The sequence below is a fragment of the Abrus precatorius genome, unplaced genomic scaffold (assembly GCF_003935025.1).
Source record: "Abrus precatorius isolate BTA unplaced genomic scaffold, Abrus_2018 Scaffold3, whole genome shotgun sequence".
NCBI lineage: Eukaryota > Viridiplantae > Streptophyta > Magnoliopsida > Fabales > Fabaceae > Abrus > Abrus precatorius.
In genome coordinates this window covers 6590047-6617785 of record NW_020874373.1, presented here as the reverse complement: position 1 = coordinate 6617785, position 27739 = coordinate 6590047, and the positions used below count along the sequence as shown (strand labels likewise).

The window sequence follows — 27739 nt, the reverse complement described above, 5'->3', positions numbered from 1 at the left end:
AAAAAAAAAAAATAAAATTTCACATTCTTAAATAGGAGTTTCTCTTGTTGAGTAAATAATGAAAAAATGGAAAAAGGAAATGAGGACAAAAGCAATATCGTGAAGAGTTGAATTGGTGGGCGTTGGAGAGGAGTCAAGGGGCAGTCTTTCTTAAAGGGAGGCATAAGGGATGTGGTGAGGCCATTCCGTATATCATAGCGAAAGGGGAGGGAGAGAGGGAGAGAGAGAGAGAGAGAGAGAGGTTTCTTAATTTTCTTAATCTCGCAGAATCAGATATCGCAATGAGGTGGGCGCAAAGAAGTACATGAGAGAGAGAGAGAGACCGAACCTGAGAGAGAGTGAGGAATCGGGAATAACCGCAGCGTCTTATTCTTCGTCTTCTCTCTCTCTCTCGCTCTCTCTCTGAATACGTAAGCGTAAGAATTGGCTAAAACCCTAGTTTCAATGCTCTAACGAATAGATCGGGAAGAACCCTAGACCTTAATCAATGGCCGCCGAATTAGGGCAACAGACGGTGGAACTATCCACCCTCGTCACGCGAGCTGCTCAAGATTCCTACACCGCCCTCAAAGAACTCGTCGACAAATGCAAGTCCACCGAATTATCCGACACCGATAAGAAGATTAGCATCCTCAAGTTCCTCAGCAAGACTCAGCAGCGCATGATCCGTCTCAATGTTCTCTCCAAGTGGTGTCAACAGGCAATTCCCCTTTCCCTCTTCTTCTTCTTCTTCTTCTTCAGTTCCAAATATTTGTTATTCGACCCAATACGTTGTTAATTGTCATAACCAGTGCTTTTTCCTTTTCTTTTTTGACTATGTTAGGTTCCTTTGATTCAGCACTGTCAGCAACTCGGTTCCACCGTTTCCAATCATGACATGTGTTTCACTCAAGCTGCGGATTCGTTGTTTTTCATGCACGAGGGCCTTCAGCAGGCTCGTGCGCCCGTTTATGATGTGCCCTCCGCCATTGATATTCTTCTTACGGGAAGTTACCAGCGTTTACCCAAATGTGTAGAGGATGTGGGAACTCAGTATGCCTTGACGGAGGATCAGCAGAAGCCTGCTTTAAAGAAGCTCGACACGCTTGTTCGCTCTAAATTGCTTGAAGTTTCTTTACCTAAAGAATTTTCTGATATAAAAGTTTCTGATGGTACTGCAATGCTTGCCGTGGATGGAGAGTTTAAGGTTTTGGTAACCCTTGGGTACCGAGGACACCTCTCTTTGTGGAGGATTTTGCATTTGGAGCTGCTTGTTGGTGAGAAAAATAAACCTGTGAAGTTGGAAGAACTGCGGCGTCATGTGCTTGGAGACGATTTAGAGAGGCGAATGGCAGCAGCGGAAAATCCGTTTTCGGTTTTGTACTCGGTTCTTCATGAGTTATGTGTTGCACTTGTCATGGACACCGTCATAAGGCAGGTGCAGGCTTTAAGACAGGGAAGATGGAAAGATGCAATTCGCTTTGAGCTCATATCTGAGGGTGGTGCTGGCCATGGAGCAAGTTCTAGTTCGGTGCAGAACCCTGATGGAGAATCTGATTCATCTGGTCTACGAACTCCAGGGTTGAAAATTGTATACTGGTTGGATTTTGATAAAAATGGTGGTATGTCTGAATCGGGTACATGCCCATTCATAAAAATTGAACCTGGATCAGATCTTCAGATCAAGTGTCTCCACAGCAACTTTGTCATAGATCCGTCAACGGGCAAGGAGGCAGAGTTTTCTTTGGACCAGAGTTGTATTGATGCTGAGAGGTTGCTGTTGAGAGCTATCTGTTGCAACAGATATACCCGTCTGCTGGAAATTAAAAGAGAACTGGTAAAAAATACTCAGGTCTGTCGCACTGCAGATGATGTTGTGCTCCAGTCTCGCATGGGTGAAGATGATATTGAATATAAACAGGTTAGTTTACATTTATTGGAGAATTTTTCTCTTCTTGGAAGTTTGGAATGTCAAATTGGTGTGTTGCAGTGGGCTTCTCTGGTATATGATTCTTTGGGTTTTGTGTGCTTGTTTGATGTCAGTCCTTTTGGGTTGACTTTGTTATCATCCTTCCAGTTTCAGAGAACCAGAGTCTCATCCTGGATATTCAATTGCCTGTTGTTATCATTCTTATTCTGGTATAATGGCATCTCAATTGCCTTGCTTCATAACTGTTGGTGCAGGGAATGTATGTTGTTAGATAGTTATTAGAACATTGGGAAAACCCCACACCAGCGTCCCATACTTGTAGTGTGCAACTCAAGTTTTGTACCATGCCTTGCAATTGGATCCTAATAGATAGATTATGAATATATGCTGAATAAACTTTTGTTACTGAACTGTGAATTTTGGCTAAAATGCTTTACATAGGTTAAGATAGATGGTTTTCAAGTTCTGGCCAAATTTAAATTCATATTCTTACTGCATTCATTCTTTATTTTGAATTTTGAACCCTCCTTCTCCTCTGTTCTCATCATATCTGTGTAAGCCCCAGAGTACAAGGTGACTAGTATTGGAAATTTGAGTTTTGTTTGTTTCCTTGGCTTTTATTGTTGTTTACTTGTATGTTTTGCTCAAGATATATGTCTCTTTATTGTTAATTATGAATATGTCATGAATTTTGAGGTTATTTATTTATTTATGAGAATATATATATATATATATATATATATATATGTATGTATGTATGTATGTATGTATAATTGTTTGATCTGTATATAAAAATTCCAAATAATAGCCATCTCACTATGGCTACCCCATTATTGTGTATTTGGGATAAGCTGCTATGTGGGATTGATAACAATGCTTTTCATCATGCAAACTGCTGTGCAATTTTATTGTTTCATTCTTGATACCTTATTATGGATTTTCTATGTGTAATATTATACCCTACCTTCTTCCGTTCAATCTTGCATGGGGTTTTAAAATTAACATCTGCTTCTGTCTGTAGAAGGATGATAAGAGCTGCAGCAAGGACTCTGAGGGGCTTGAGGTATTGCGTGTTTGTGCCTATGGCTCTTCTTTTTTTACTCTTGGAATTAATATCAGGTACCTAACTTTACTTGCTTTTCCCAATCTCTTTGATTTTAATTTGGGGTGTTTTTCAAATCATTCCCCTCTTTTGTTATTTCAGGAATGGCCGTTTCCTTCTACAATCTTCACAAAACGTAGTTGTTTCTTCTGCTTTATTAGAATGTGAAGAAGCTATGAATCAGGGGTCTATCACTGCAGCTGAGGTCTTCATAAGGTTGAGAAGCAAAAGTATATTGCACTTATTTGCATCTATTGGAAGTGTATTAGGCCTTGAGGTATCTTTACCTGTTTTCTCTGCTTTACTGTTCAAAGAAAATTTTTAAAATCAATCTGGACTGTCTTTGACCTTATTTTTTGGATTACTGGCTTCCCTAAGTGTCTAAGACCTATGAATTATGGGACACTCTTGCAGGTATATGAGCATGGATTTAATACAGTTAAAATACCCAAGAACATTTCAAATGGTTCAGCTATGCTAATGATGGGATTTCCAGACTGTGGAAGCTCTTACTTCCTGCTGATGCAACTTGATAAGGATTATAAACCCTTGTTTAAGCTGTTAGAGACTCAGCCGGACCCATCTGGAAAAGATAATTTTTTTGGTGAACTTAATGAGGTGGTGCGGATCAAGAAAATTGATATAGGACAGATGCAGGTTCATGAAGATGAAATGAATTTAAGCCTGGTTGACTGGGGAAAATTACGGTCTGTCTTGCCTGATGCTGCTTGTCCAAATCAAACATCTGGACATGAGTTTTTTTCTGATATTTGCCTTGAGAATTCCATACAGATTGCAAAAGGTCATCCATCAGGTTTTTCATCACTTGTTGATGAGGTGTTTGGACTTGAGAAGGGGTCTTCAGCGCCTTCAATCTCTGTTCAAAATCATTCTTCGTCTGTGAATACATCCCTTCCTTCTCATTATGGCTCTACCCCTATGAATCTCCATAGTTTAAAGGCTGGAACCCCTTCTCCCAAATGGGATGGAGGAATGCAGATGTCACAGGTTAATAATGTTACAAAGCCTTCTGTTGTTACTAGTCACTATGGTGGTTCCTTGTTCTCATCAGGCAGTGTGAAGGGCCCAGTCCAATCCAGTTCTGTTGGCTCACTTCCAACTGGACAAGGAAGGAGCAGTGGTGGGAAAAAGCTATCTGCTTCAAAGTCTGAACAGGATTTAGCCTCTATTAAATCACCACATTCAGTTGACATTAGTTCCTCTGCTGCAATGGATGAAGAACAGCTAAGAGTGTTGAGTGATACTTCTAATGATGCTTTATCTGGAAGTCGGTCATCTCGACTATTATCTCCTCCCCGGCCAACTGGCTCTCGAATGTCTGTACCTAATTCCAGACCTAATGGACCTCAAGCTGCTGGATCTAGTTCATGTGCTACAACTCCCGTATGTAAGATACTTCCTTTGTATCTACATCTTTAACATGTGAAATTTATTCATGCTGCTGTTGTTATTATTAATTTTATTTTACATCTTTCATTGAACCATGCATGACTGTCAAAATGTATCTTGCAGCCCAGGCACTGGAATCCTCAGTTAATTATAGCACCGCCGAAGACATTACCTCAAAAAATGATAAAAAATCTCGAAAACGAACGGCTTCAGATATGTTAAATTTGATTCCGTCTCTTCAAGGTGTTGGAAACAACTCAGGACTCTGCAAGAGAAGAAAGATTTCAGATTCCTCTGATTCTCAATTGTCTTTGCCTCAAGGCGTTATATCTGCTGAAATGATACCAAAAACAGAAGGATACAGTTATGGAAGTTTAATTGCGGAAGCAAATAAAGGGAATGTTCCATCTTGTATTTATATAGCGGCTCTTCTTCATGTGGTTAGGCATTGTTCACTTTGCATCAAGCATGCTAGACTAACCAGCCAGATGGATGCATTAGACATCTCATATGTTGAAGAAGTTGGTTTAAGGAGTGCATCCTCCAACATTTGGTTCCGTCTTCCATTTGCCAGAGGTGATTCATGGCAACATATATGCTTACGACTTGGCAGACCTGGTTGCATGTATTGGGATGTTAAAATTAATGATCAGCACTTCAGGGATTTATGGGAGCTTCAGAAAGGAAGCAGTAATACCCCGTGGGGTTCAGGTGTTCGAATTGCTAATACATCAGACATAGATTCACACATACATTATGATCCAGATGGTGTTGTTTTGAGCTACCAATCTGTTGAGGTAGATAGTATAAAGAAATTAGTGGCTGATATCCAAAGGCTTGCTAATGCAAGAACGTTTGCACTTGGCATGAGAAAATTGCTTGGGGTAAGAGCAGATGAGAAGTTGGAAGAGCTCATTACCAGTTCTGACACCAAGACATCTGGTGCCAAGGTTGCTTCAGATACTGCAGACAAACTGTCTGAACAGATGAGAAGGGCATTTAGAATTGAGGCAGTTGGACTGATGAGCTTGTGGTTTAGCTTTGGTTCAAGTGTCCTTGCTCGTTTTGTTGTTGAGTGGGAATCTGGTAAAGAGGGTTGCACCATGCATGTATCTCCTGATCAACTTTGGCCTCATACAAAGGTTTGTTGATTTCTCTTCAACTGATTGCTATTTATTTCATTTTTTCCCTCATTGTGTTTGCTTTAGTGTTAGTAATGGATGGGATATGTTTTCGTTGCACATCAAAATATTGATAATTATGTAAAATTAGAATAATACATGCATGCCACATTATCCACTGATGACTGTTGACTTCAAACTGTTTTCATGGTTTTGTCACTATGTTTGATCCCCTCCACCCTGTCATGAGAATTGGTACACGATCCTTCAAAGCTGTTGTTCTCCTTTGACTGTAACTTGTTGCCTTGTCCATTTCGTATTTATTCTGATAATTACCTTATACTACCTTTTGGGTAAAATTACTGTGTAACACCTTTCTTTTGTTTGTTCAGCTGATTATGCATTATAAACTTGAACATGGGTTGCATTAGTTTAATTGTTTTGGTTATTTCTGCTCATGTGTCTGTGCACTGAGAGGTAATGCTTGATGCCACCTTTGACATTTTAGTGGTGACAAGAAACCAATTATTTCATGTGAAGTTGTCTTCTTCATAAATTTTATGTATCAAATATTATTTTGTCCTGGATGTCTTCCCACCCTGTTCCCAAGATAAATTCTTGAGCCTATATATTTACATTAAATGTTTGTATTATGTACAGTTTCTGGAAGATTTCATAAATGGAGCTGAAGTTTCATCACTTTTGGATTGCATTCGGCTAACTGCTGGGCCGTTGCATGCTCTGGCAGCTGCAACCAGGCCAGCACGAGCTGGTCCTGTTCCTGGGGTTGCTGCAGCTCTATCTTCTATTCCTAAACAGACTGGTTATATATCATCACAAGGACTTCTGCTTGGTAATTCAACTACTAATGTTGGTCAGCCTACATCTGGTCCTGGGGCAAATCCTGTCATGTCTTCTGCTAGTGGTCTCTCTAACCAAACCCTTTCAATGCTAGCTGCTGGGCGTGGTGGCCCAGGCATTGTTCCAAGTTCACTTTTGCCCATTGATGTCTCTGTTGTGCTCCGTGGTCCATATTGGATACGAATCATGTACAGGAAGCAGTTTGCAGTAGACATGCGTTGCTTTGCAGGAGATCAGGTGTGGTTGCAGCCTGCAACTCCGCCTAAAGAGGGTCGTCCTTCTGGAGGGTCATTGCCATGCCCCCAGTTTAGACCATTTATCATGGAACATGTTGCCCAGGAATTGAATGGATTGGATCCTAGTTTCACTGGACAACAGGCAGGTGGGCTGGCAAATTCAAATAATCCAACCCCTAATTCAGGATCCCAGTTGATGGCCGCAAATGGAAATAGAATAAACTTGCCAACTTCTGCTGCAATGTCTAGGACTGGAAACCAAGTAACTAGTTTAAACCGAGTAGGAAATGCTTTAGCAGGCTCTTCAAACTTAGCTTTGATGCAATCGGCAGTCTCTCTACGGAGACCACCTGGAACTGTTGTCCCAGCACATGTCAGAGGTGAGCTGAACACTGCCATCATTGGCCTTGGTGATGATGGAGGATATGGAGGTGGTTGGGTTCCTCTTGTTGCTCTTAAGAAGGTTTTGAGAGGTATTCTCAAGTATCTAGGAGTGCTATGGCTATTTGCCCAGTTACCTGATCTTTTGAAAGAGATCCTAGGATCTATTTTGAAGGACAATGAAGGTGCACTTTTGAACTTGGACCCTGAGCAGCCTGCCTTGCGGTTTTTTGTTGGGTAAGTATCTTATTTTTCCCTCTCCTGCTGTGCTACCCTACTTTTTTTCTGCTAGAAACTTTTTATTTTAACATGGACATCTCTCTGCAATAAATTTTTGTATTCCTTCTTGATACAGAGACTTTTGCTACATCTTTACCCTTCCTACTTTAAGAAAGGGAAAAATATGACCAATTGCAATTGTGATATTGCTGAAGTGGTATTTTGATTGTCTCTCAATTTCATCTTCTTTCAAAATGTTTCTTGCATCATTCTTTGTTCATATTTTCATTGCCTTATTCCCTTGGGTGATGTAGCCTGATCAGTTGTTGCAACAATAATTTTTCCATTGTTGAATGCTGGATAAGGATGTAAAATATAAATGCCTTGTTATCAAATTTTCTTATTTTTACTTAATTTGAGCATGATACATAAAATTGATTTTTTACTATGTTAATGAATATTATGCACTTCGATATTTTATGTGACTGTTGTTGGCAAACAAAAGGTTGACTACATTTTGATCTCTTTAGTGTGATGAAAGTTTAATTTAATCCCTACTTTGAGTTGTAACATCTGCAATTGGAATTTAGCGTAAACAAAGTTGAATTTATTGAAATTAGGACTATAATTGTTATTTAGCTTTAAAAAGAAACCGGACAGCTAGCATCTTCTCAGGCTTTTTTCCCTACAATATTTGCTATTATCATTCCAGTTATTAGGTGCACTAAACAGAAATGCTGTATTTTCATCCTTTTGCAGCGGATATGTATTTGCTGTTAGTGTCCACAGAGTTCAGCTTCTTCTTCAGGTGTTGAGTGTTAAACGCTTTCACCAACAGCAGCAGCAACAGCAGCAAAATTCAAATCCTGCACCAGAAGAATTAAGTCAATCTGAAATAAGTGAAATATGTGACTACTTCAGCCGTCGGGTGGCGTCAGAGCCCTATGATGCTTCTCGTGTTGCATCATTCATAACTATGCTCACTTTGCCTGTATCAGTACTGAGAGAATTCTTGAAATTAATTGCTTGGAAAAAGGGATTATCCCAGGCACAAGTTGGAGATGTTGTTTCAGCTCAAAAGCCACGGATTGAATTGTGTCTTGAAAATCATGCTGGGTTGAATGTGGATGAGAACTCAGAGAGTTCATCTGCATTCAGAAGCAACATTCATTATGATCGCCTGCATAATTCTGTTGATTTTGCACTTACTGTTGTTCTTGATTCTGCTCACATTCCTCACGTCAATGCGGCTGGTGGTGCTGCATGGTTGCCGTACTGTGTTTCGGTAAGATTGAGATATTCATTTGGTGAGAGTCCTAATGTATCATTTCTTGGCATGAGTGGTAGCCATGGTGGTAGGGCCTGTTGGTTGCGTGTTGATGATTGGGAGAAGTGCAGACAGAGAGTGGCACGAACAGTGGAGGTTAATGGGAGCTCAGCAGCAGATGCAAGTCAAGGTAGGTTGAAATTAGTTGCAGATAGTGTGCAAAGAAATCTCCATATGTGCATTCAAGGGCTAAGAGATGGTAGTGGGGTCACAGCTAGCTCGGGAGCAACGTGATGGTTCTTTTACTAGCAGCAGTTATATATATGCCGGGTTAGTGCTGTCAATATTGCATTTTGGTTTACCATTATAAGAAACGGTGCCGTACTAAGTTTTAAGCATGCCCTCATCCTAGCACATCTCTTCTGCTCGTAGTTTATGCAGTTCTATTGGAGATGACCTTTGCTGTAATGGAGAAAGTGCACAGGTGGTTAACAGATGATTTTGATAAAATTTGTAAGGAGATTGACATTTGATAGTCAAGTTAGATTTTCGAGCACCAATTTTAGATTACTAACCAATATATATAACGAGTGTTTGACGTTTCTCAGATCATTAACTAGGTTGTACAATATCTTTGCTGATAGTGTAGTATCATGATATGACTTGGCTGGTGGCTATTATTGTACAGATTACATCAAATGAATAGCTTAGTTTTTGTGAACATCATTTGAATAGATTAGTGAAGGAAATTTGTTACGCCCGATCTCTATGGATAATGAACGCATGCAAGCAATTGAAAGACATTGCTGCATAATTTAATTTTGAATTCATCTTGTCCGTGGCGATGCTCTTGCTTTTTCAAGCCTCGTTTCGTTAATGTTATTTGTAATTTCTCATTAGTTTGAAAATTATGATGTATTTTTTATTTTTTTGCGTGTGATTTTTAATGTATTTTAATGTAGTCGACTGAAAGTATTTTAATGTAATATGGAATAAAATAGTATTATTTGTTGGTTCCTTAGCAGTGTCTAAGGAGCATTAGGAAGATGAATGAAGGTTAATATAAAATACTTTAATTTCGAGTAAGATGAAATTAGAAAAGTTTTGGAAGGTTTATAAACATTCTTTTTTTCATCTAAAAATTCTTTAACAAGGATAATAATTATGGAAGTGTTTTTTGTATTTCCTCTAAAATTAACTTCTAGATAAAGTTTTAATCTCGAGAATTTATATGTTATTTGGACTAAACTTATATTGACAGATTAAAGATAGTTTTTACCGTTTAAGATAATTTACTAAACTTCAGAAACTCTAGTGAAGAAAATTTTAATATGAATCCCGGATTTATTCATTTTAATGATTAGATGAAACTTGAGTGATGATTTTCAGCTGAATCATATATTATTTATTTACAGAATATGTATTGAATATTGAAATTTATCTAAATGAGATTTATGCCTCTGCCAGTATGTAAAAAAAAAATAGAAAAAGAAAAAAGAAATTGAAGGGAATCTAACGCTAATTTGATTAGCGAATGAGTCAGAAAAAAATATAATTCCAAGTCATACCTTGGCAGTCCATGGTTTTATAATTCTTGTGATCTAATAAAACACCGTCAAGATCAATCATTAAATAATTTTTTTAAACAGATTTTAAAAAAAAAAGAATAAATCTTTCTTATGGCCTTGTCTACTGCCTACATTAACTAAGAGAGATTCTCACCCATCTCTAAATAAAAAAATTATGAATATTAATGGAAAGATAAGAAGGCTTCTTTTTTTCACTTTCTTCGTTATCGTTAGGTTCAATAATCTTTCAATAGGGGACAATTCACTTTTCAAAGAGGCAAACGAAACTCACCTGTACTGTACAATTATTTACTTGAAAAGTCCTCTTTTGGGCGAGAAAATACTAACTTTTCTAATTTTCAAACAGCTTTACAAGGCAGCTAACTAGAAGTTCTCTTCAGATACGTCATACACCCATACCTTCATTTTAATCGATCTCACTTTCCACCAATTCAAAATCAATAACAAAGTAAAAAAAAAAACCATCCACCTCAAATATTGGTCTTTCACCGCCTACCCCCCTACCGATATTACAAGAACATGTTGAGGCTAATCCTGTTTAACTTATTTGGAATGACATTCCGTGTTTGACAAAGCTTGAAAACATTGAACAACATCACAAACTTGATCCCTTTATCCAATAGAGAATCAATTATAAAGTAAATAATAAAGTAGAAATAGGCTTGCCATGTCACAAGAAAGGAAGAAAAGACCAAAGTTGTGAATGAGAATTGTGCTAAACAAACCTTTGTATTGTTTGTCAACTGTTTGATTCAGGCGTGAGGAGTGATGGTGGTTCTGATATGGAAGTACCAAAAATGGTTGATGCTAGAGATATTGGCATGACGCAAAGTGCCTTGGACTGAAGAAATTGCATAGCAGCTCCAACATCTTCTTCCATAAGTTTAGCAACTTCCTGTTCTGTGCCATCATTGAACCACTTGTCCCAAGCTTGCTTATTGGCTCCACCTACTATGTCCTCACCCTACCAAATGCAATCTCTGGTTATTATAGAGTCACAACATAAATAGAATATAAATTAAAAACCAGCGCTTCTTCTGAAGTTGATTTTTGCCAATTTTTACTACCTCCAATGCAGAAGGGGAAACATCAGCCACAAGCTGAGCAACTGCACCAGCTCCTCCCAATCTACTCATGCTAAGGACCTGTTTTAATATTAAATGTTCATGAAATTAAACGCCACGTAAAGGACTCGGAAATCAAATATGGGTTCATATCACTTTAGATACTCAATACAACGTAGAAATAAACAATGGAAAGTTAAAAAAGATGTGACAGATATCTCTTGTTCCGTTGAGAATTTGGAGGAATTTATTTGAACTTATAAAATAATGGCTGTTTTTATAAAAAAAATTTTAACTAAAGAAACTTATTAGAATAAATTTTCTTAACTTATTTTAATAAGATGTACAACAAAACTTTTAAAGAAGTTCTTAATTAGAAAATCTCTATTAAATAAACGTTTAAATACACTATATTACAAATATAGAAGATACAGACCACAAATAACATGACAGAATAGGAATTAAGAATTTTCATTGAAAGATTTTAAATAAAAAATATATTTTTTCGCATCCCGTCAGCTATATATTATAATAATATATACCTTTGAAAAGAAGAAAGATATAGGGGAGAGAGAGAATGATCAATATGAAGAGCAAAGTTTGTAAGGTGCTTATAAAAATTAAGATGGCCAAAAAGTAGTTGTTTTAAATATGCAAACGGGAAATGCAGTGAGTATTCCATAATAGCAGATTATTTGGACCATCCATACCTTAACCTGGAGCCTTAAGAACTTGACATAATCCACAATTTCGTCAAGCATGGCTGCTCTGTCCGTCTACAACCAGTTTCATAATATATAATTAAAAAAAATAGAAAATTACATTATGACATTAGAAAAAAAAACATTATTTTTTGAAGTACTACTTTTTACTTTCTCATGTATGTTACTTTGATTTACTTTAAAGTGGCCAGATGCTTTTGGGTATTTAAGCTAGAATAAAAATTTAAATAAATAAACATCTAATTACGTACTAAGTTCTTAGTAAGTTTTACCTTAATGGTAGTTTATATAAGGGAGTATCTATTAGCAGTCAACAACAACAGATGTTTTTCATTTCAAGCTTGAAGCAATTATAATTTCTAAGGTTCATAGAAAATGTATATATAGTTGCTAAAAATTAGGACAACTGCGTCCAGAGCCGAAGACATTTACATTATTTATTATAGTTAATGCATTAAATTACAAAGCCAAATGCAACCTTATTGGCGCTGGGAACTAGTTCCTGCAAGGCCTTCATTCTTTCAGCGATTCTTTCACGACGTAACTACATTCAACACAAAAGAATGAATGAGAACCAAGTAAGCACATAGCCATGGACATGAAAATTGAAAGAACAGAAAATTTTTCCCCTTTCTTACAAGAGGAATCATGCATGCAACGAATCGTGAATTACTTATGATGAAAAAAGTGTGGCTTACTCGCTCAGCAATACTGTGTGGATCTGTGGCTTGACCTCTTCTTGCTCGCACTCGAGGGCGTATGCCACTTGCTTGTGGAACAGCAGCAACAGATACTGGAGCTGGTGGCTGCCCATGATGGGGCTGCAACTGCATCATAATTAACATCACAGCCCATGTTAAATGTTTTTTTCTTCTTCTTTTTAAGGGTTGATTACGTAACATTACAGGTTGATTAATGATATCAGTACCAAAAAAAATGTTTACTAATAAATCAAAATTGTTGATTATTAAAATAATTTTTAGTGGATAAATTATTCAACAAAATTAAATTTTTAGTAAAGATATTTTAAATTTATACTAAATTAATTAATTTTTGTATATTAATAGTATGTATTAATAGGATATACTATTAAGATGATCTGTTAGTGTAATATATCATATGATTAATATAAATTTAAAATATCTATATCAATAATTTAATTTTTGTCTGAAAAATTGTGTACTGATAAAAGGTTAATTTAATGTTCAATTGTTAGTAAATGATAAATTCTTGGTAGCGTGTATAATCCAATTTATTAAAATGATCAAACAGCATTAGTTTATTTGACTTTGAGTTGAGATATTCAGCTGTGATGCAATTCCAATGTTTACACCGAATGCCATCATGCACAATGTTGTCTTTGAATAGCCACTTCAAATGTGAGTATATATTTAAAGCTTGAACTTTGAACAGTGGCTAAATTTGTAGTTGTAGCCAAACCTCATATTACAAAACAACAACAATAACATTTTTTACAAAACTGATAATTGCAAGTATATATTTAAAGTTTGAACTAATAATTAAGATTAACAGAACTGATATGTTATTCAGAGTTATAATATTTTATAACAATCTTTTTCATCACATCAGTTACTTTATATATATATATATATATATATATATATATATATATATAATTTTATTTTTCTAAGTTACAACAAAAAATTGTATTAATTATTTTTACAAATAACATTTCTCTCTTGTATATACATATCCATATATAATTTCATACTTAATTAAAAGTATCTTGACAAATTTAAAGCATTAATGAAAACACAAAACAAACACTACATATAATAGAGGCTTAATAGTTGGCTGTCTACTCTAATTATTATTATTATCGTCGACGAAATTCTCCTCCGCTTTTTGGTACGACGGTAACATCGTGCACTACCACACTTAACGGACAAAACTCGTCGTTTAGTTATGAAGACTCAAAAGCTTAAGTATATTTATTTGTTTATATACTTTAAAAAATTGTAGTTGAATTATAAAGTGATTTACACAATAAAAATTTAAAATGCGAAGAAACAGAAAATAAATGAAAAAAAAATTATAATATAAAAAGGAAAAAAAACCTGACGGTGATGCGGCGGAAGTAATGGAGCAGGAGACGGCACCGTAGATTGGGCACCGCCGTGACCATGCAGCTGTCCCAACGTTGTATACAGACCCCTCATATGCATCGAATCCCTTTCCTGTTACACACGAAACTACGTCACATATATAACATCCAAAACTACAAATAAAAATAAATAATTCTAAAATTTTCTCACTGTTATTCCTTACAAAGAAAATCTATGCATGCATTAATATTGCACTTGCATTAATTTCTCATCCTCTCGATGTTAAATATGCTTCTTGCTAACGGGTGTTTTTGGTTAAAGAATTTTTTTTAAAAAAAATTACTAAAAAAACAAAATAAAACACTTTTAAAAATCATAAAAAATTAATTTAATACTTTTTCTAAAATAATCTTAGCCGACACTGATTAGCATCTTCACACAATATTTATTCGAATTAGAAGGACTAGGAGAGAGATCGAGAAACATTGCATATATATTCATATTGTTGAACTGGTTCCCAGCCAAAAGTAATAATATCCATTTCAAACAAGCATTGTCAGCAGGAATATGCATGGAAAACAAGAAAACAATCATCATTTTGTTGAAGTACAGTAAGAAGAGGATGATACTTACAGTGATTCCTGAAGAAGAAGAGGATGAGGTAGTGGTGTTGTTAGCATTATTGAGAGGAAGGTGATCGTAGTCATTACCACCAACACTACTTTGTTGGTGTCTGAGAAAGCCATGCTCCAAATTAAACTCCAAAGGCATGCCCACACCTATTGCCATGCTTCCTACGCTCCTCCCAAAGTCGTACCCACCACTCTCGCTATACACTGAAGGTAATACCAACATCTGCTCCAAAAAATCATCACCTAAACCCTCCGTGCAATTACCCGCCATGCCTTTGCAAGCAATAATTCTTCTATGCAAAGGTTTCAACAATAATGTTAATATGTCGGCAAATAAAGGAACCTTTTTCAAGCCACTTATTTATTTATTCATTCATTCTTCTCCAAGGTGAAATGAAAATTCAACAAAGTTTGAAAAGCAGAAAAGGAGGAGAGTTTTGAGAACGCACCCCAATAACCCGGGAAGACTTGCACTACTCCAATAATGGCATGACGTGATGAATTTCCTTTATTTAATTTACGACCAGAAAAGATGGTTTGAGACAGAGAAAGGGAAAATGAAATGGTAAGAGTTGCTCTTTCTATTTGTATCGTATAATTGGGAGTTGTGTGGGCTTTGAGCTTTTGGTTCTGACAAGAAGGTGAAGAAGTGCGCTCTCACTTTAAAGAAGAAAACAATGGAAGAGACAAGAGTCGCTAAGGAATATAAATTGGAAAGTTGCCCAACGTTGATCGTGGTTTGGTATACTTTGTCTTTTCGTGCATTGTTTAGTCTTTGTTACGTACACGCACGCCCTCACTCTTTCTTTTTTTCAGGAATATCTGTAAAATTTAGGATAAGTTTAAATATGGAGTTTTTAAAAAATATAAATATTAAGGACGATTGTAATATCTTATTTATTTATTGTGATTCTTGTGTTGAACCATCTTACTCTTAATTGATTCATTTACACCCACCTGTACCTCACACGGGTCTATGAATTAATTGCTTTGATCTGCTTTTTTACATTCAAATAATCAAAATGTTTTTTATGTGAGTGAATGAGTTTTTCCACAAATACCAAAATAATAAACAAACCAACTTGCCTAAGCTTACATTAAAATAGCAAGGCCGAAGCTTGCACAAGTTGACTTCTACTCTGGCAGAATTACTCACAAGTCAAAGTGAAGTATTATTTGAACCATTAAAAAGTAATATCATTTTATTTATTTGTTTTTCTAATATATATATATATATACATCGTAAAATTGAATATTCTTTAACTACGGAGAAAACACCTAAAAATGTTTCAGACTATTGGAACATATTGTAACAAAAATAAAATAAAATAGTGCTACATATACCAGCTTTCTTTCTCAAAAGAAAAAAAAAAATCTAACTTTTTAATATTTAAATATATTCCTATAATATTTTGATTTAGTCTTAATTTTTTTGTTTTAGTATAACTTTTTAAAAGTTAACACTTTTAGTTGATGGTGATGCTTGATAAAAAAAAAAGTCATATGCCAATATTTTTGTTGTGTAATCTCAAATAAATTGAAAATGCCAATTTTAAAAAAAAATTGGAGACTACAATATAAAAAGATTAAAATTAAAATCTTACATAAATGTACAGACTAAAAATTATATTTTAACCTTTAAAAAAAAAACAGAAGTTAAAATGAAAAAACAAAGTGACTATATTATCTATTTTGTGAGAAAGATATAAATTTTGTTGGACTATGAACTATGTTGATTATTTAGGTGTATATTCCTCCATCAGAAAATGTAGAGATGACATTGTTGATTACAAGTTTTTCTAAAAGAATATTGATAAGTTTGCAATTAGACTCTTTTTTGTAGTTTATATATTTATGTTTAACTTTTATTTTATTTGAATTTTACATTAATTTTATATTACTTATGCAGTTTAATATAAAAAGGTCACAAGTGAATTTTAGATACGTTTTAAGTCCAAATTGATAAAAAAAAATTAGAGTTCCACAACAGTTAGCAAGCACATGAGTACTTCAAGTCCAATTAATGAAGAACTTTTAGAGTTTTCAAACCCTATTGAAGGGAGACTTCAAGCACCAAGTTTTACATCTTGTCTTTTACTCTTTGATACATATTTTATATTGTTTCTCTTGCACAAGATCGTTGGCATACTCTTAGTGAGATTTAGAGCTTCGAACAATTGTACTTAAAAACAAAAAAATCTTCTCTTTCTAGTTTACTTTTCTCCGTAGCTTTGTTTATGATTGTTTTAGTTTTTCTCTTTAGTATGAGTAACTAAATCCATAGATAGGGTTATGAAAACTATTATTCATGAATTAATGAAATTTTGAAGTTTGAATCTATATTTGATTTTCGTTTATGATTAGCCTTTATCGTATTGCGCATAATTATAATCTTAATTAATTATATCATCACACGACTGTATCTTGATTAATTAATAAATCTATAGGATAAAATGAGATAAAAAATTAAGTGAATCAAACCAATCTTTCTCCTTCAATCATTATTAAATTAATAAATTCATAAGTGATTTATGTTTTCTTTAATTGATGTCTTGCATGATCATTGATGGTATTAATTTAGAAAAAATAATATTAGTATTGCATGATCATTAGGTATTAATAGTATTTTTATGAATAATTAGTGATTACAAAAAAATCAAATTTAGAGTTAAATAAAAAAATAACATAAAAGATTGAATAAGCAAACTCATATGCCATAAATTCTTTTCTTATAAGTTCAATCATGAAGTATGTTATATTATTTATTTTTATTCATAATTAATTTTATAATTAAATTTTAGTTCTTACTTAATATTACATATTTTAAACTTAAATAATTGAATTAAAAAAAATTTAATAATTAAAAATTAATTTTTATGAGACAATATTTTAAAAATTTATTTTAAAATTTTTTATTACTTATCGACAGGTATACTTGCCTTCCAAACAAATATATAATTTAGTATAAATTTGCATATATTTTATCATTCTTTTAACTGTTATTTTTTAAAATAATATTTACAATGTGTTATTTTAGACGGATAAAACAGTGGGTTACTTGTAAATTTTCGTTCTTTCTTTTCCTTGGGCTCCGCTTTGTGATTCAATATTTTGAGAAAGTATTCTGCATAAATCCGTATTGGACTTTATCTCGCAAACCAAAATAATTTGGGACTCTTAAGTATGACTTACTTTTGCCATTTTCAGATAAGCATGCTAGCATTGAACGGGTATTTTTAAATTTAAATAAGATAAAAATAAAAATTAGTTATTAAAACTATAATAATATCTAATTAAATAAATAAAATACAAATATAAATAATTGAGATTTAGAGGGGGAGATCAAATTTCAATGTAAAAGATAAAAGAAATTATTTGAAGAGTATAAATAGTTAAGATTTTAAAAAAAGTTAAAATAAATGAAAGATTTGTAAATATATATTTTTAAAAATTTATAAATGTTAAATAATGATAAACTCGAGTCACTCAGAATGAAGAAAGCACAATCAAAGATAACTTCATTTTTAATGAAGACTTGACTATATTTTATATATATATATATATATCTTAAAGTATAATGAAAATAATTTCTATAAAATATAAAATTAATCCCCTCATTAGTCAATGAAAAACTCACATTCCAATAAAAACTTATCACTTTAGATTAATTTTGAAATACTATCAATTATGATTTAACATTAATCCTACCAAAATCAAATCTACTTAACTTTAAAATAAACAAGTCCTAACAAATCCAGTAATCTTCTTTTCTCTCTTCTTCCTGCCTGTTCATTTTTCCTCCTTCCTTTATTTTCTTTTCATACACCTTTCTTTTCCACTCACTTCCAAACCAACCAGCAGTCAAACTAATATTGCTGTTAATCATGTTTGATCTCCTAATCGCTATTAAATCTACAACAATTGAAGAACATAGATGACCAGGCGGCCACAGTGAAGAAAAAATGTTCAGCATCCACCACACAATGTATTATCAATGCTTCACTTCAAATCTTGGTCATGATTTAAACAAGCATCTTGCTAACGCTTGTCCTAAATGCACAGTTTAAAAAATTAATAAATAGAAATGTATTAAAAATTATAAGGGTATGTGCTTTTTCATGCTTTTTTAACTCTAAATTTTTTAACTGATACTCTAAGATGGTTGATTAGCATTTTTCTTTAAATAACGAAAGTGAGAAGACAAAAAAAATAAAAAATACTAGACTAACATATGAGAATCAGAGAAGAATGGTTTGTCTCAAATGCATAATGTCAAGGATGAGAATTTGATATCTACTTTATCACATCATATCATATATTATACAAATCTCATACAGTCTCCTTAGTGCTAGAGACCTCAATGTCCTGCTTCTCCTGTTCAGGTTTCTGAGACAAGTCCTCTTGTGTGGAAATGGCATCAGCATCAGGTTCCTTTTTCAGCTCAGACTCAAACTCCTTTGCTGCCTACAAACAAGATTTACAAAATACAGTAATATATCATAGCATTCACTCAATGACAGAATTCAGATAATAAAATTGAAGTGATTCCAACACAGAGTTTAAGCTTTTCGGTTAAATTATAAACATCCTCTACAAGTAATGTCACACAAAATGCCAATAATAATTACAGTTTGCATTTGAATTGATTGATGAGAAATGATAAAATGAATGAGCAGAAAAGGAAGGGAAACCTGTTGGAAGCTCTTGACAGTTTTGCCGATGCTGCGGCCGACTTCAGGCAACTTCTTGGGCCCAAAGACGAGGGCAGCCACGCCGGCGATAACGACAAGCTCGGGTACGCCCAGCCCAAACAAGGCGTTGCAAGTGAGGCTTTTGTTTCTTCTTCTGCGACCCTTAACGGCTATGCTCGCTGAATTCAACAAGTTGGGGAACGATGAAGAGAAAGAAAGGGTAATATTAGGTCTTGCAATTGCTCTTCCAATTCCAATTGAAGACGAAAACGATGCACAACTCGCCATCTCCATCTCTTCTCTCTTCCCTCTCTCTATCTGTGTCCGTGTCTGCGGCTAAGATTTTTCACATTTTTTTTTTCAAAAAGATAATAACCTAACACGAAATCCGCCAACATTGACTATGGGTAGCTTCGGAAAAACAATCATAATTAATTCTCGTACTTTTTAATATAAAAAATATAATTTAATTTTTTATATATTTAAAAAATATTTAATAATTTAAAATTATTTTTTATTTAATTTAAATATTTATAAATTATGATTAAATAATGACTATTTTTTTAATATAAGATATTATATATTAAAATAAAATGAGGCAACTGAGTATCTATTATTTCTTTTAATTATGAGAAACTTTGTAAACTTTATTATTTATAAAAAATTTATTGAAGGTATTTTGTTACTTAGTGCCATTTGATTTCATTCCTATACCTGTTATGACATTATCTATTAGAAATATACAAAATAAAGAATTAAATTAAAAAAAATGTCACAATTCTTGAACATGATAGTCATTTTTTTTAGTTTCGGTCTAACTATTTTATAATAATTGCATGCCAGTTTCTTTATTTTGACGATGTATAATCTTTTTGTACCAAAAGAAAAAAAAATAGAGAGGCTAGATTAAAAATAAATATAACAATCGAATTCGTATAAGATTGGTATGCGTGACAACCTCAGAATAGATACTACATTATGATTGCATTGATGAACCTATTGAACACGGTAATAACACAAAATGTCAATATCCAATTTGGATAGAACTGAACCCACCAACAATCCTCTGTCCCCATCATATCTACCTAAACATCAGCCATTTGAGGATATCAACACAAAAACTAAATTTAAAAATAGGATTGATTATCCATCAGAATATGCTCAATAAGATTAACAAACATCAAATTGATTTACAATATAGTCAACAAGAATAGGCCCTTACTTACAAATGGTAGAAATAAGAGAGTTTTAGAATAATTTCCTCGTGAAATCATATTGTAACTTAGCTACTACGTTATTGGTCTCCATTAGAAGCAGGTGCACGTGAATCTGCTCCACCACGAATCCGCTTCTGAAGATGTTCCAAGCTAGCAACCCGGCGTAGGGAAGTGTTCTTGTGCTGCACACTTTCAATGCCATTGTTATTTGAAGTGGGTTGAGAAAGGTGATGATTTGGGTCTTCTTGGACAGGAACAGCTGCATCAGCTGATGTCTCAGATGGGCTTCCATCATATAATGCCATTCCCATTGATGACATTGACATCTCAGTCATGCCATGAAACATTGGGTTCAACCCAGTAATTCTTTTCACCGTCTCTTCAGCCATCTTCACCTAAAAAACACAACGACATGGAAGGAAATCATAAACATTGTTAAGAAATTTGAGTTTAACTTACTCCCAAAAAAACTAGTTCATAAAAAGAGGACTCGTTCTAAGGAGTATTGTGTCTTTATTTCAAGTCAATGTAAAATATCTTAACAAAACATGTCACACATCAGTTATTGGTATAGGCTGAAAAGAGTTTATAAGAGTCATAAGCTTTTTGTTTTCATAAATTCTTATAAACACACCATAAAAATTTAAAAGCAAGGATTTACCTTTGCTCTTAATGTTTCAACATCAGCTTTCAATACTCTGTTGTCAACAGCAGCATTATTATACTCCTGGCTCACATCAGTCAAGCGCTTTAACAATGAAGAATTCTCGCCTCTTAATTGAGAGACCTAAGATACAATATTAGGTCAGAAAATATACAATTCTTTGAGGACTAACATGGAAAAAGAAAAAGAAACATACACACACCTGTGTCTCCAGCTCACTTAAATGAGCCTGCTTTCTTCTTCTTGAGCGTCTGGCAGACTCCCTATTAGAAAGCATCCTGAAAGACAAATTCGTCAAGCTTTAAATTCAAAAAGGCATGATTTGTACTTTAATTTAACAAAATTAATGTTTTCCTATAAAGGTAAATAAAGAAAGAATTTCTTTATGAAGTAAATAAAATCCAGATTCATTGAGCTCGAACACTAAAACAAAAATTATTGGATAAAATATGAGGGGCATTGTCGCTTTAACAGTAAGTATAATAATTATGCAACCTATCTTCATGATAGTACTGATGAATTTGCATCTGTGTTTGACATAATAAGTTAAAGTCTACCTGAACTTAATGTCCATGCAACCACATCAAATCAAAGGTTCATACATTATTTCATTTTAAAGATCTAATATGATACCAGAAGGGGATTGTCAAGCAGGCCACACAGTTGGTTTATTTATCAGAACTTGATATTACAATCAATACTCCAAAGATCAGAAGCACTAACGCTTTCTATGCTAAACATAGTCAATTCTGAGACTATAGTTACCTCCTTACTCGTTTTACATCTGCAGGGTTCATGTTGTCAGTCATGTTAATCTCTCCCTCAGCTTCCTCGTCATCTGACTGTTCTTTTGATGACCCACTTAATGTTGGCATCATCACAACAGCAGGATTCTTTTGCATGGTAGGTGAGGAAGGAACCCCAAGTGGTAATTTGACATCTTTATTTTGAACTTTCGATGGATCATTTCCAGAAGGGCCAGATCCTACACAAAAAATGCAAACACAGATATAACTTACAGTTCAGTATATGTATTAGGAGAGGAAAAACTAAAGTTCTAAAGCATTCTAAACTAAACAAAGTTGTACTCCTAGATTTTCATGCACCATACTCATGCAGCTTCTAGTAGCCAATAATTTATTTTACATTCCACATGCACCCTCACTCTTTGCATTGAGCCTGTATTATCATTGAATTTCCATTAAGATGTGACCTACTTCATTTAATGGACCTTCCATGTTTTCATATACACACGCATAACATAATAAACAAACAAAAGAATATACCGATTCAAACCTTTTAAGGTAGCCTGAGATCCAACTTCAGAAGGATTAGATGCCTGTGATCCACTGTCAGGGTCTTGAGATTTGACCAAAGATCCCTATTGCCATGAGCAGAAGAAAACATTAGATATTTGTTCAGTTTCAAATGAGAAAGAGGTGACAGAAATAGGGGATTGGTAACCTAAAACTAGGAAAAATGTTATAGATCATGCATAGTATATCCAACTTCGAAGAACAAGATTAAAAACACAGAAAAGCCAAAAATAAAATGTAAAGTAGGTGGAGTGCAGGCATCACATAAATGAAAGTACTTATTATATTCCACGTCTAATGGGGGGGGGGGGGGGAGGGGGATGGGGGGATAAACAAAATTTCATTTTAAACAAGGAAAAAGGATATGTATTTCAATAAAGCATATGAAAAGAATGCAATTAATGCAAAATACCGATATGGAAAAAAAGAATGGGTAAGATTTCCGTAAGAACCACTGCTACAAGGTTAATTAAAGAAAACCAGAGTCAAGAATTATCAAGTTTAATTGTGCCTCAGTGACCATAGTTTTCCAAGTAAGAAACTAGCATGATATGGAGCAAGTTCAGTTTGACCATTAAATGGAAAGCGATAGCAGAAATTGCCATTAAGAAGAACAAATCTATCCGGATAAATAAGTTGGATCAGGCTTCTAACTAATATTATTAAATAACCTCTCAACACAATTGACATTAGATACAATAAAGCAGGCCTGGGCAAATGTTTGGTGCAAGGAACAAGTTACCATAAGCAGTACCACTAACCAAAGCAAACATCAGTGGCACATCAGCAACTAATAGGTTATTGGCATTCCACTAATTGAGTTTCAGATACAGCCTCTTTTTTCCATTTTTGTGTCTAATTCAGTAGTTAACGTTATAAGTTGCATAAAATCAATGCCAATCTACCCCTGACAGATGTCAGGAATGTATACCTCCAGGATATCATTCTGTAAGTGTAGTTTGGCCATTTTAAATACTTTAGTCTACAAATATTTATGAAACAAGTTTTTATCTTAAATGACGTAGATCTAAATGGACTTGCTGAGCATTTAATCCATGACTAAACATAATGGCATCATTTGATTCATATAATTGTCCCAATTAGTTAAAAAAGACTTTATTTGCTACTGTTATTTACAATGAGCATGTAGAATAAGAAGAAAATCATTAAATTTATTGCAACATATAAGGCAGAAGCTTATCTATCATAGTTTTGTGTCCTTGAGCTTGTCACGGAACAACCTTGCGGATATAAAAAATAAGTGATGCTGTTGTGCTGATATTGTGGAGAAATATATGGATTAGATATTATCTCTAATCCATATATTTCTCCACAATATCAGCACAACAGATGCTGTATGCATGCAACAAGCTATTGTATGATTCATAATTCTAGGAATAATAAGCCCTTCAAAGGTCTTAAGGACAAAATTACGAAACTGAATTCACTGTTCTAAGGTACAGGAAGGAACGTATCAGCTTTATTGCTGTTTAGAAGAATAAAGTGACAGATGAGTCTAGAGGAAAAAAAGGAGACGAAGAATAATCATAAATTCTGTTCCTCTCATTTTAAAAAAAAATGTTAAAATGGTCATCCATCCAAACATCACCATCCAACTTTACATGGAATTCTCCTGCAGTAATTGCAGTGTCAACCATCCTATCTGAAGTTCTGGCTTGGATCAAAGTTAAAAATATTAAAAGAAAATTATGCCCCACACGGGTTGTTGGAAGCCACTGTAGAGCTTCTAAGCGGAAGCATTATTCTTCTTTCTGTATATATGTTGGTCGAAAGAACATACTTTCATTTATCAACTGAATTTTAGAAGATTTTTTTCGGTGCATTGAGTTTTAGAAGGATAAAATACTTTTAAAGGCGAAACCCCTAAAAAAAGAATTGTTAAACAGCAAATATCTATCTGACTATGATGTGTACGAAATATGTTATCTTTATTTAACCTTTCACTTCTGGAGGTCCAACTGACCTGTTGGGCTCGTTTTAGTAAATTTTTAATTTCAAAAATAGCCAATGCTTCAGCCTTTGCTTCTGACGAAACTCACTTCCCTTTCACAGAGAAAGGCATAATTTTTATTGATTTAAGCCCAAAGCATGACCACCAAAACTGCATAATGCATGGTTGAAGAATGGCATAACACAATACAATATGTCGTATTGATCTTAAAATGAAATTCCAAGACCCAGAAAGCAAAAACTAAAAGCAACATAAGAAAGATGAAAGTTTCAGTCTCCCCTCTTAAAAAGGACGGATTTTTCTCCACACCCACTAACAGATTGAATAAAAAGAGTAAAAGGTTTCAAATATTAAAAAAATAAAAATACCCGAGTCAAAGCAACGGCGGCGCAAGCGAGATTGAGCTTGGTCTTGAGAATAGCGTGGTAGTCCTCAGAATCAACAGTTACAGGGTGGTTGGCGCTTGGATCCTTCTTGAGTTTGACATCAATGGATGATGATGAAGAAGAGGATGAAGAAGAAGAAGCTGCTTCCTTTAGAAACTGCTGAAAGGCCCACTCAGAATCGCTCCGATTCATCTTTGACTTTGACTTGCACGATTCATTCCTCGCTGCCACCCAATACTGTTCCGATATTTCATCTACTGACAACACCCTTTCCATTTTCTCGTTCTTTCTTTTCTCTCTCTCTCTCTCTCTGTTTATCAAATGTTCCCTCACCTTCACCTTCACCTTCACAATCAAATCCCACGAAGCTTAAATGAATGGACGTATGGTCAATTTATTTATTTATTCATCTTCTGTAAAAGCGTGTCCTCCTCGTATCACATCTTTACCACATAAATAACGTCACGTTTTATTTTTGATAATATTTGATGCTCCCACCACCATTAAAATTAATCGAATATGCAAATAAAAAATTGGAATAATGATGTGGCATGTAGCCTCATCCGTTATGGTTGGTCTTCTCTTGTGCATCCTAATCCATATCTCCAGCAAACTTGTGTCCCTCTCAGTCAACCAACTTGCTGCTAGTTTCTATTTTTGGAATCAATCTAAGTCTATATATATATATATATCATGTTTAATGACTCGTTCAACTTGTTGTTTAATATGTGTAGGATTATGTAAACAACATTGAAATTGAAGTAGTAATGGATTTTTGGGGGCAAAGAAAAGTTAGATATTTATTGATAGTTTATTAATAGAATGGATTTGTTTGAGGGAAAGAGAGAGAATTGGTTGAGGAGCGATGCGTTGTGAGTGAGTCATTGCGGATAGACACGAGTGTGTGTCAGTCTCGTTTGGTGGGATCCCCACTCGCTAGTCGCTATTCCTTTTCCGGACTCTTCAACGTCACTTTGCGTTCATTTCAAACACCATAATAACACTTTTTCTCATCCCATTTTAACTTTACTATTATTTTTTTTTATATATAAATATTTTCAACAACATTAATCATCACAAAAACATGGGCTAGGCTTGGATTCTGTTGGGCCCTGCAGTTACTCTGCTTATTTGGGCTGCATTTAGACTTGTACAACTAGACCAAAAAAGAGTCTTAAAGAACAATAATAAGACCAGCAGTGAATAACGACTGTTGTTATATTCTTAATCAATATTTTAAAATTTGAAACATCATATCAATATTAATTATGTGTTTTGATTAAAATAATTTCACATCAATATTAGCCTAATAAAAAGACTCATTTAATATTTATACTTAAGTGAATATGAAAAAGAATGTGGCATTAGCCTCCTAGAATTTGAAAGAGGTATTGAAAATCTTCAATGAATAAAGAAAAAACAAGGAAGGAAGGTGCGTTATGGATCCATCCAAATCAAAATCCAAATCCAAATAATAATTTACGATTATTGAATTTGTAATTAAGTGTGAGTGGCAACAAAGAATGAAAGTGAAGAATAAAAACAGAAACATGAACGTGCATTTCAACGAATGAATCCCAACACTGCTTTCTCTGCGGCTTCGTACTCTGTTTTCTTGCATGTGTGTGTGTGTGTGTGTGTGTGTGTGTGTGTGTGATGAATGGAATGTGGGTTATGTTCAAATTCACATATAGATGATAATGATAATTGAGTTCTAAGTAGGAGCAATAATGCAAAATCTCCACTCACTCCTACGTCAAGCCTGCAAATTTCAACTCAGTTACGTTGGATGTGTAATTAATTAGAAAAACACTAAAACAGGATAACGCTATATCAACATTACAAATAAAGCAAAACATTCAATTAGATAATGAAATTACATATAACTCATTTCAGTTTTTCAAATTACAAATAATTATTCTCAAATTAATAACTTTGGTTTTGCTAATTCCACCTTTGTTTGATAACGTAGATTTATATACATATATTAAAAATAAACTAATAGAGTTATTTGATAATTATAAAATATAAGAGGCTTATAACTTTTAAAAATTATTTTTTTAAAGTTTATTATAGTAACATTCAATTTATAATTTATATTTATTAATTTTTTTTTATCATTTAAATAAATAACATATATAAATTTTAAAATTTACTATGTAAATATTCTAGTATTACAATATTTTAGTCAATTTACTAAACAGCGCCTTAATTTTAAATTTAAACGATTATCAATTATTTTAATCATTAATTTTTAATGTGTATATGTCAAATTGGTCATTAATATTAAGTTCTGAATTAATAATTATTACAAATTTCATTTTCAAAGTTTGACTTAGTAAACGTTTGGCAATGAATATTAATTACCTGCTGTAGTAATTGTTATTTAGTATTTTTCAATAAGTATTAATTACCTGCTGGCAAATAATTTTGAAATAAATAAATAAATATCATAATTGAATAAACAATTTTATAATGTCTAAAAATTCACAAAAAAATTTACTAAAAATTATAATATTTAATATTATTAATATATTAAATTTGTAATAATTTGTGACTTTTAATAAAAAATTATTATATATAATTTTTTAATACATTCTTATGTACACGTTAGAAAATTTGTTAATAAAATATCACATAGATAAAAAGTGTATATTAATTAAAAAAATTATAATTAAATCCTTATAATATTTTAAAATATTATAAAACGAGAAATTAGCAAACACCCCGATACTCGAGATAATACTCATTAAATAAAAAAAATATAAAATGATATTTTAAAATCATAACATTTAAATGTCATTAATACAATATTTATTCATTAATTAACGTTTTAAAGTAAACATTAATAATATTATTCTGAAAATATAATAAATATTAATTTTCCTTAAATAAGCTTAAATAAGATGTATTT

The 27739-nt window shown here is 33.5% G+C and overlaps 4 protein-coding genes across 10 annotated transcripts; 1 reads left to right on the top strand and 3 right to left on the bottom strand.

Annotated features, from left to right (window-relative positions):
* Positions 1-127: 127 nt before the first annotated feature.
* On the top strand, positions 128-9497 carry LOC113860974 (mediator of RNA polymerase II transcription subunit 14). Of its 3 annotated transcripts, none has more exons than XM_027493564.1 (9): positions 128-700; positions 824-1900; positions 2931-3028; positions 3114-3288; positions 3426-4419; positions 4545-5563; positions 6203-7257; positions 7999-8836; positions 8948-9365. In XM_027493564.1, exons 1-8 carry the CDS (start codon positions 488-490, stop codon positions 8798-8800), a joined length of 5433 nt encoding a protein of 1810 aa, XP_027349365.1. In that variant the 5' UTR covers positions 128-487; the 3' UTR covers positions 8801-8836; positions 8948-9365. The 3 variants fall into 3 exon arrangements, with proteins under 3 accessions (XP_027349365.1, XP_027349364.1, XP_027349366.1); XM_027493565.1 differs by having other exon boundaries at positions 317-700; positions 2934-3028; positions 3426-3911; ... (1 more) ...; positions 4576-5563; positions 7999-9497; XM_027493563.1 differs by having other exon boundaries at positions 7999-9497.
* Positions 9498-10112: 615 nt separating this feature from the next.
* LOC113863260 (transcription factor UNE12-like) lies at positions 10113-15259 on the bottom strand. Of its 4 annotated transcripts, none has more exons than XM_027496780.1 (8): positions 15029-15259; positions 14581-14872; positions 13960-14079; positions 12580-12708; positions 12360-12425; positions 11870-11935; positions 11163-11240; positions 10113-11059 (listed from the first exon to the last, which is right to left on the bottom strand). In XM_027496780.1, exons 2-8 carry the CDS (start codon positions 14848-14850, stop codon positions 10835-10837), a joined length of 954 nt encoding a protein of 317 aa, XP_027352581.1. In that variant the 5' UTR covers positions 14851-14872; positions 15029-15259; the 3' UTR covers positions 10113-10834. The 4 variants fall into 4 exon arrangements, with proteins under 4 accessions (XP_027352581.1, XP_027352582.1, XP_027352584.1 ...); XM_027496781.1 differs by having other exon boundaries at positions 10374-11059; positions 14581-14869; positions 15029-15211; XM_027496783.1 differs by lacking the exon at positions 15029-15259 and having other exon boundaries at positions 10785-11059; positions 11160-11240; positions 12580-12702; positions 14581-14810.
* A 3555-nt stretch (positions 15260-18814) lies between these two features.
* On the bottom strand, positions 18815-19621 carry LOC113863407 (sec-independent protein translocase protein TATA, chloroplastic). The gene is made up of 2 exons (XM_027496976.1): positions 19271-19621; positions 18815-19043 (listed from the first exon to the last, which is right to left on the bottom strand). The coding sequence occupies exons 1-2, from the start codon at positions 19562-19564 to the stop codon at positions 18909-18911; spliced, it is 429 nt and encodes a 142-aa protein (XP_027352777.1). The 5' UTR covers positions 19565-19621; the 3' UTR covers positions 18815-18908.
* Positions 19622-20179: 558 nt separating this feature from the next.
* Positions 20180-25254, bottom strand: LOC113861178 (light-inducible protein CPRF2). 2 transcript variants are annotated; one of them, XM_027493820.1, is made up of 6 exons: positions 24808-25254; positions 22448-22532; positions 21917-22136; positions 21354-21429; positions 21149-21274; positions 20180-20882 (listed from the first exon to the last, which is right to left on the bottom strand). In XM_027493820.1, exons 1-6 carry the CDS (start codon positions 25099-25101, stop codon positions 20565-20567), a joined length of 1119 nt encoding a protein of 372 aa, XP_027349621.1. In that variant the 5' UTR covers positions 25102-25254; the 3' UTR covers positions 20180-20564. The 2 variants fall into 2 exon arrangements, with proteins under 2 accessions (XP_027349621.1, XP_027349622.1); XM_027493821.1 differs by having other exon boundaries at positions 20204-20882; positions 21354-21414; positions 24808-25194.
* Between the last annotated feature and the right edge of the window lie 2485 nt (positions 25255-27739).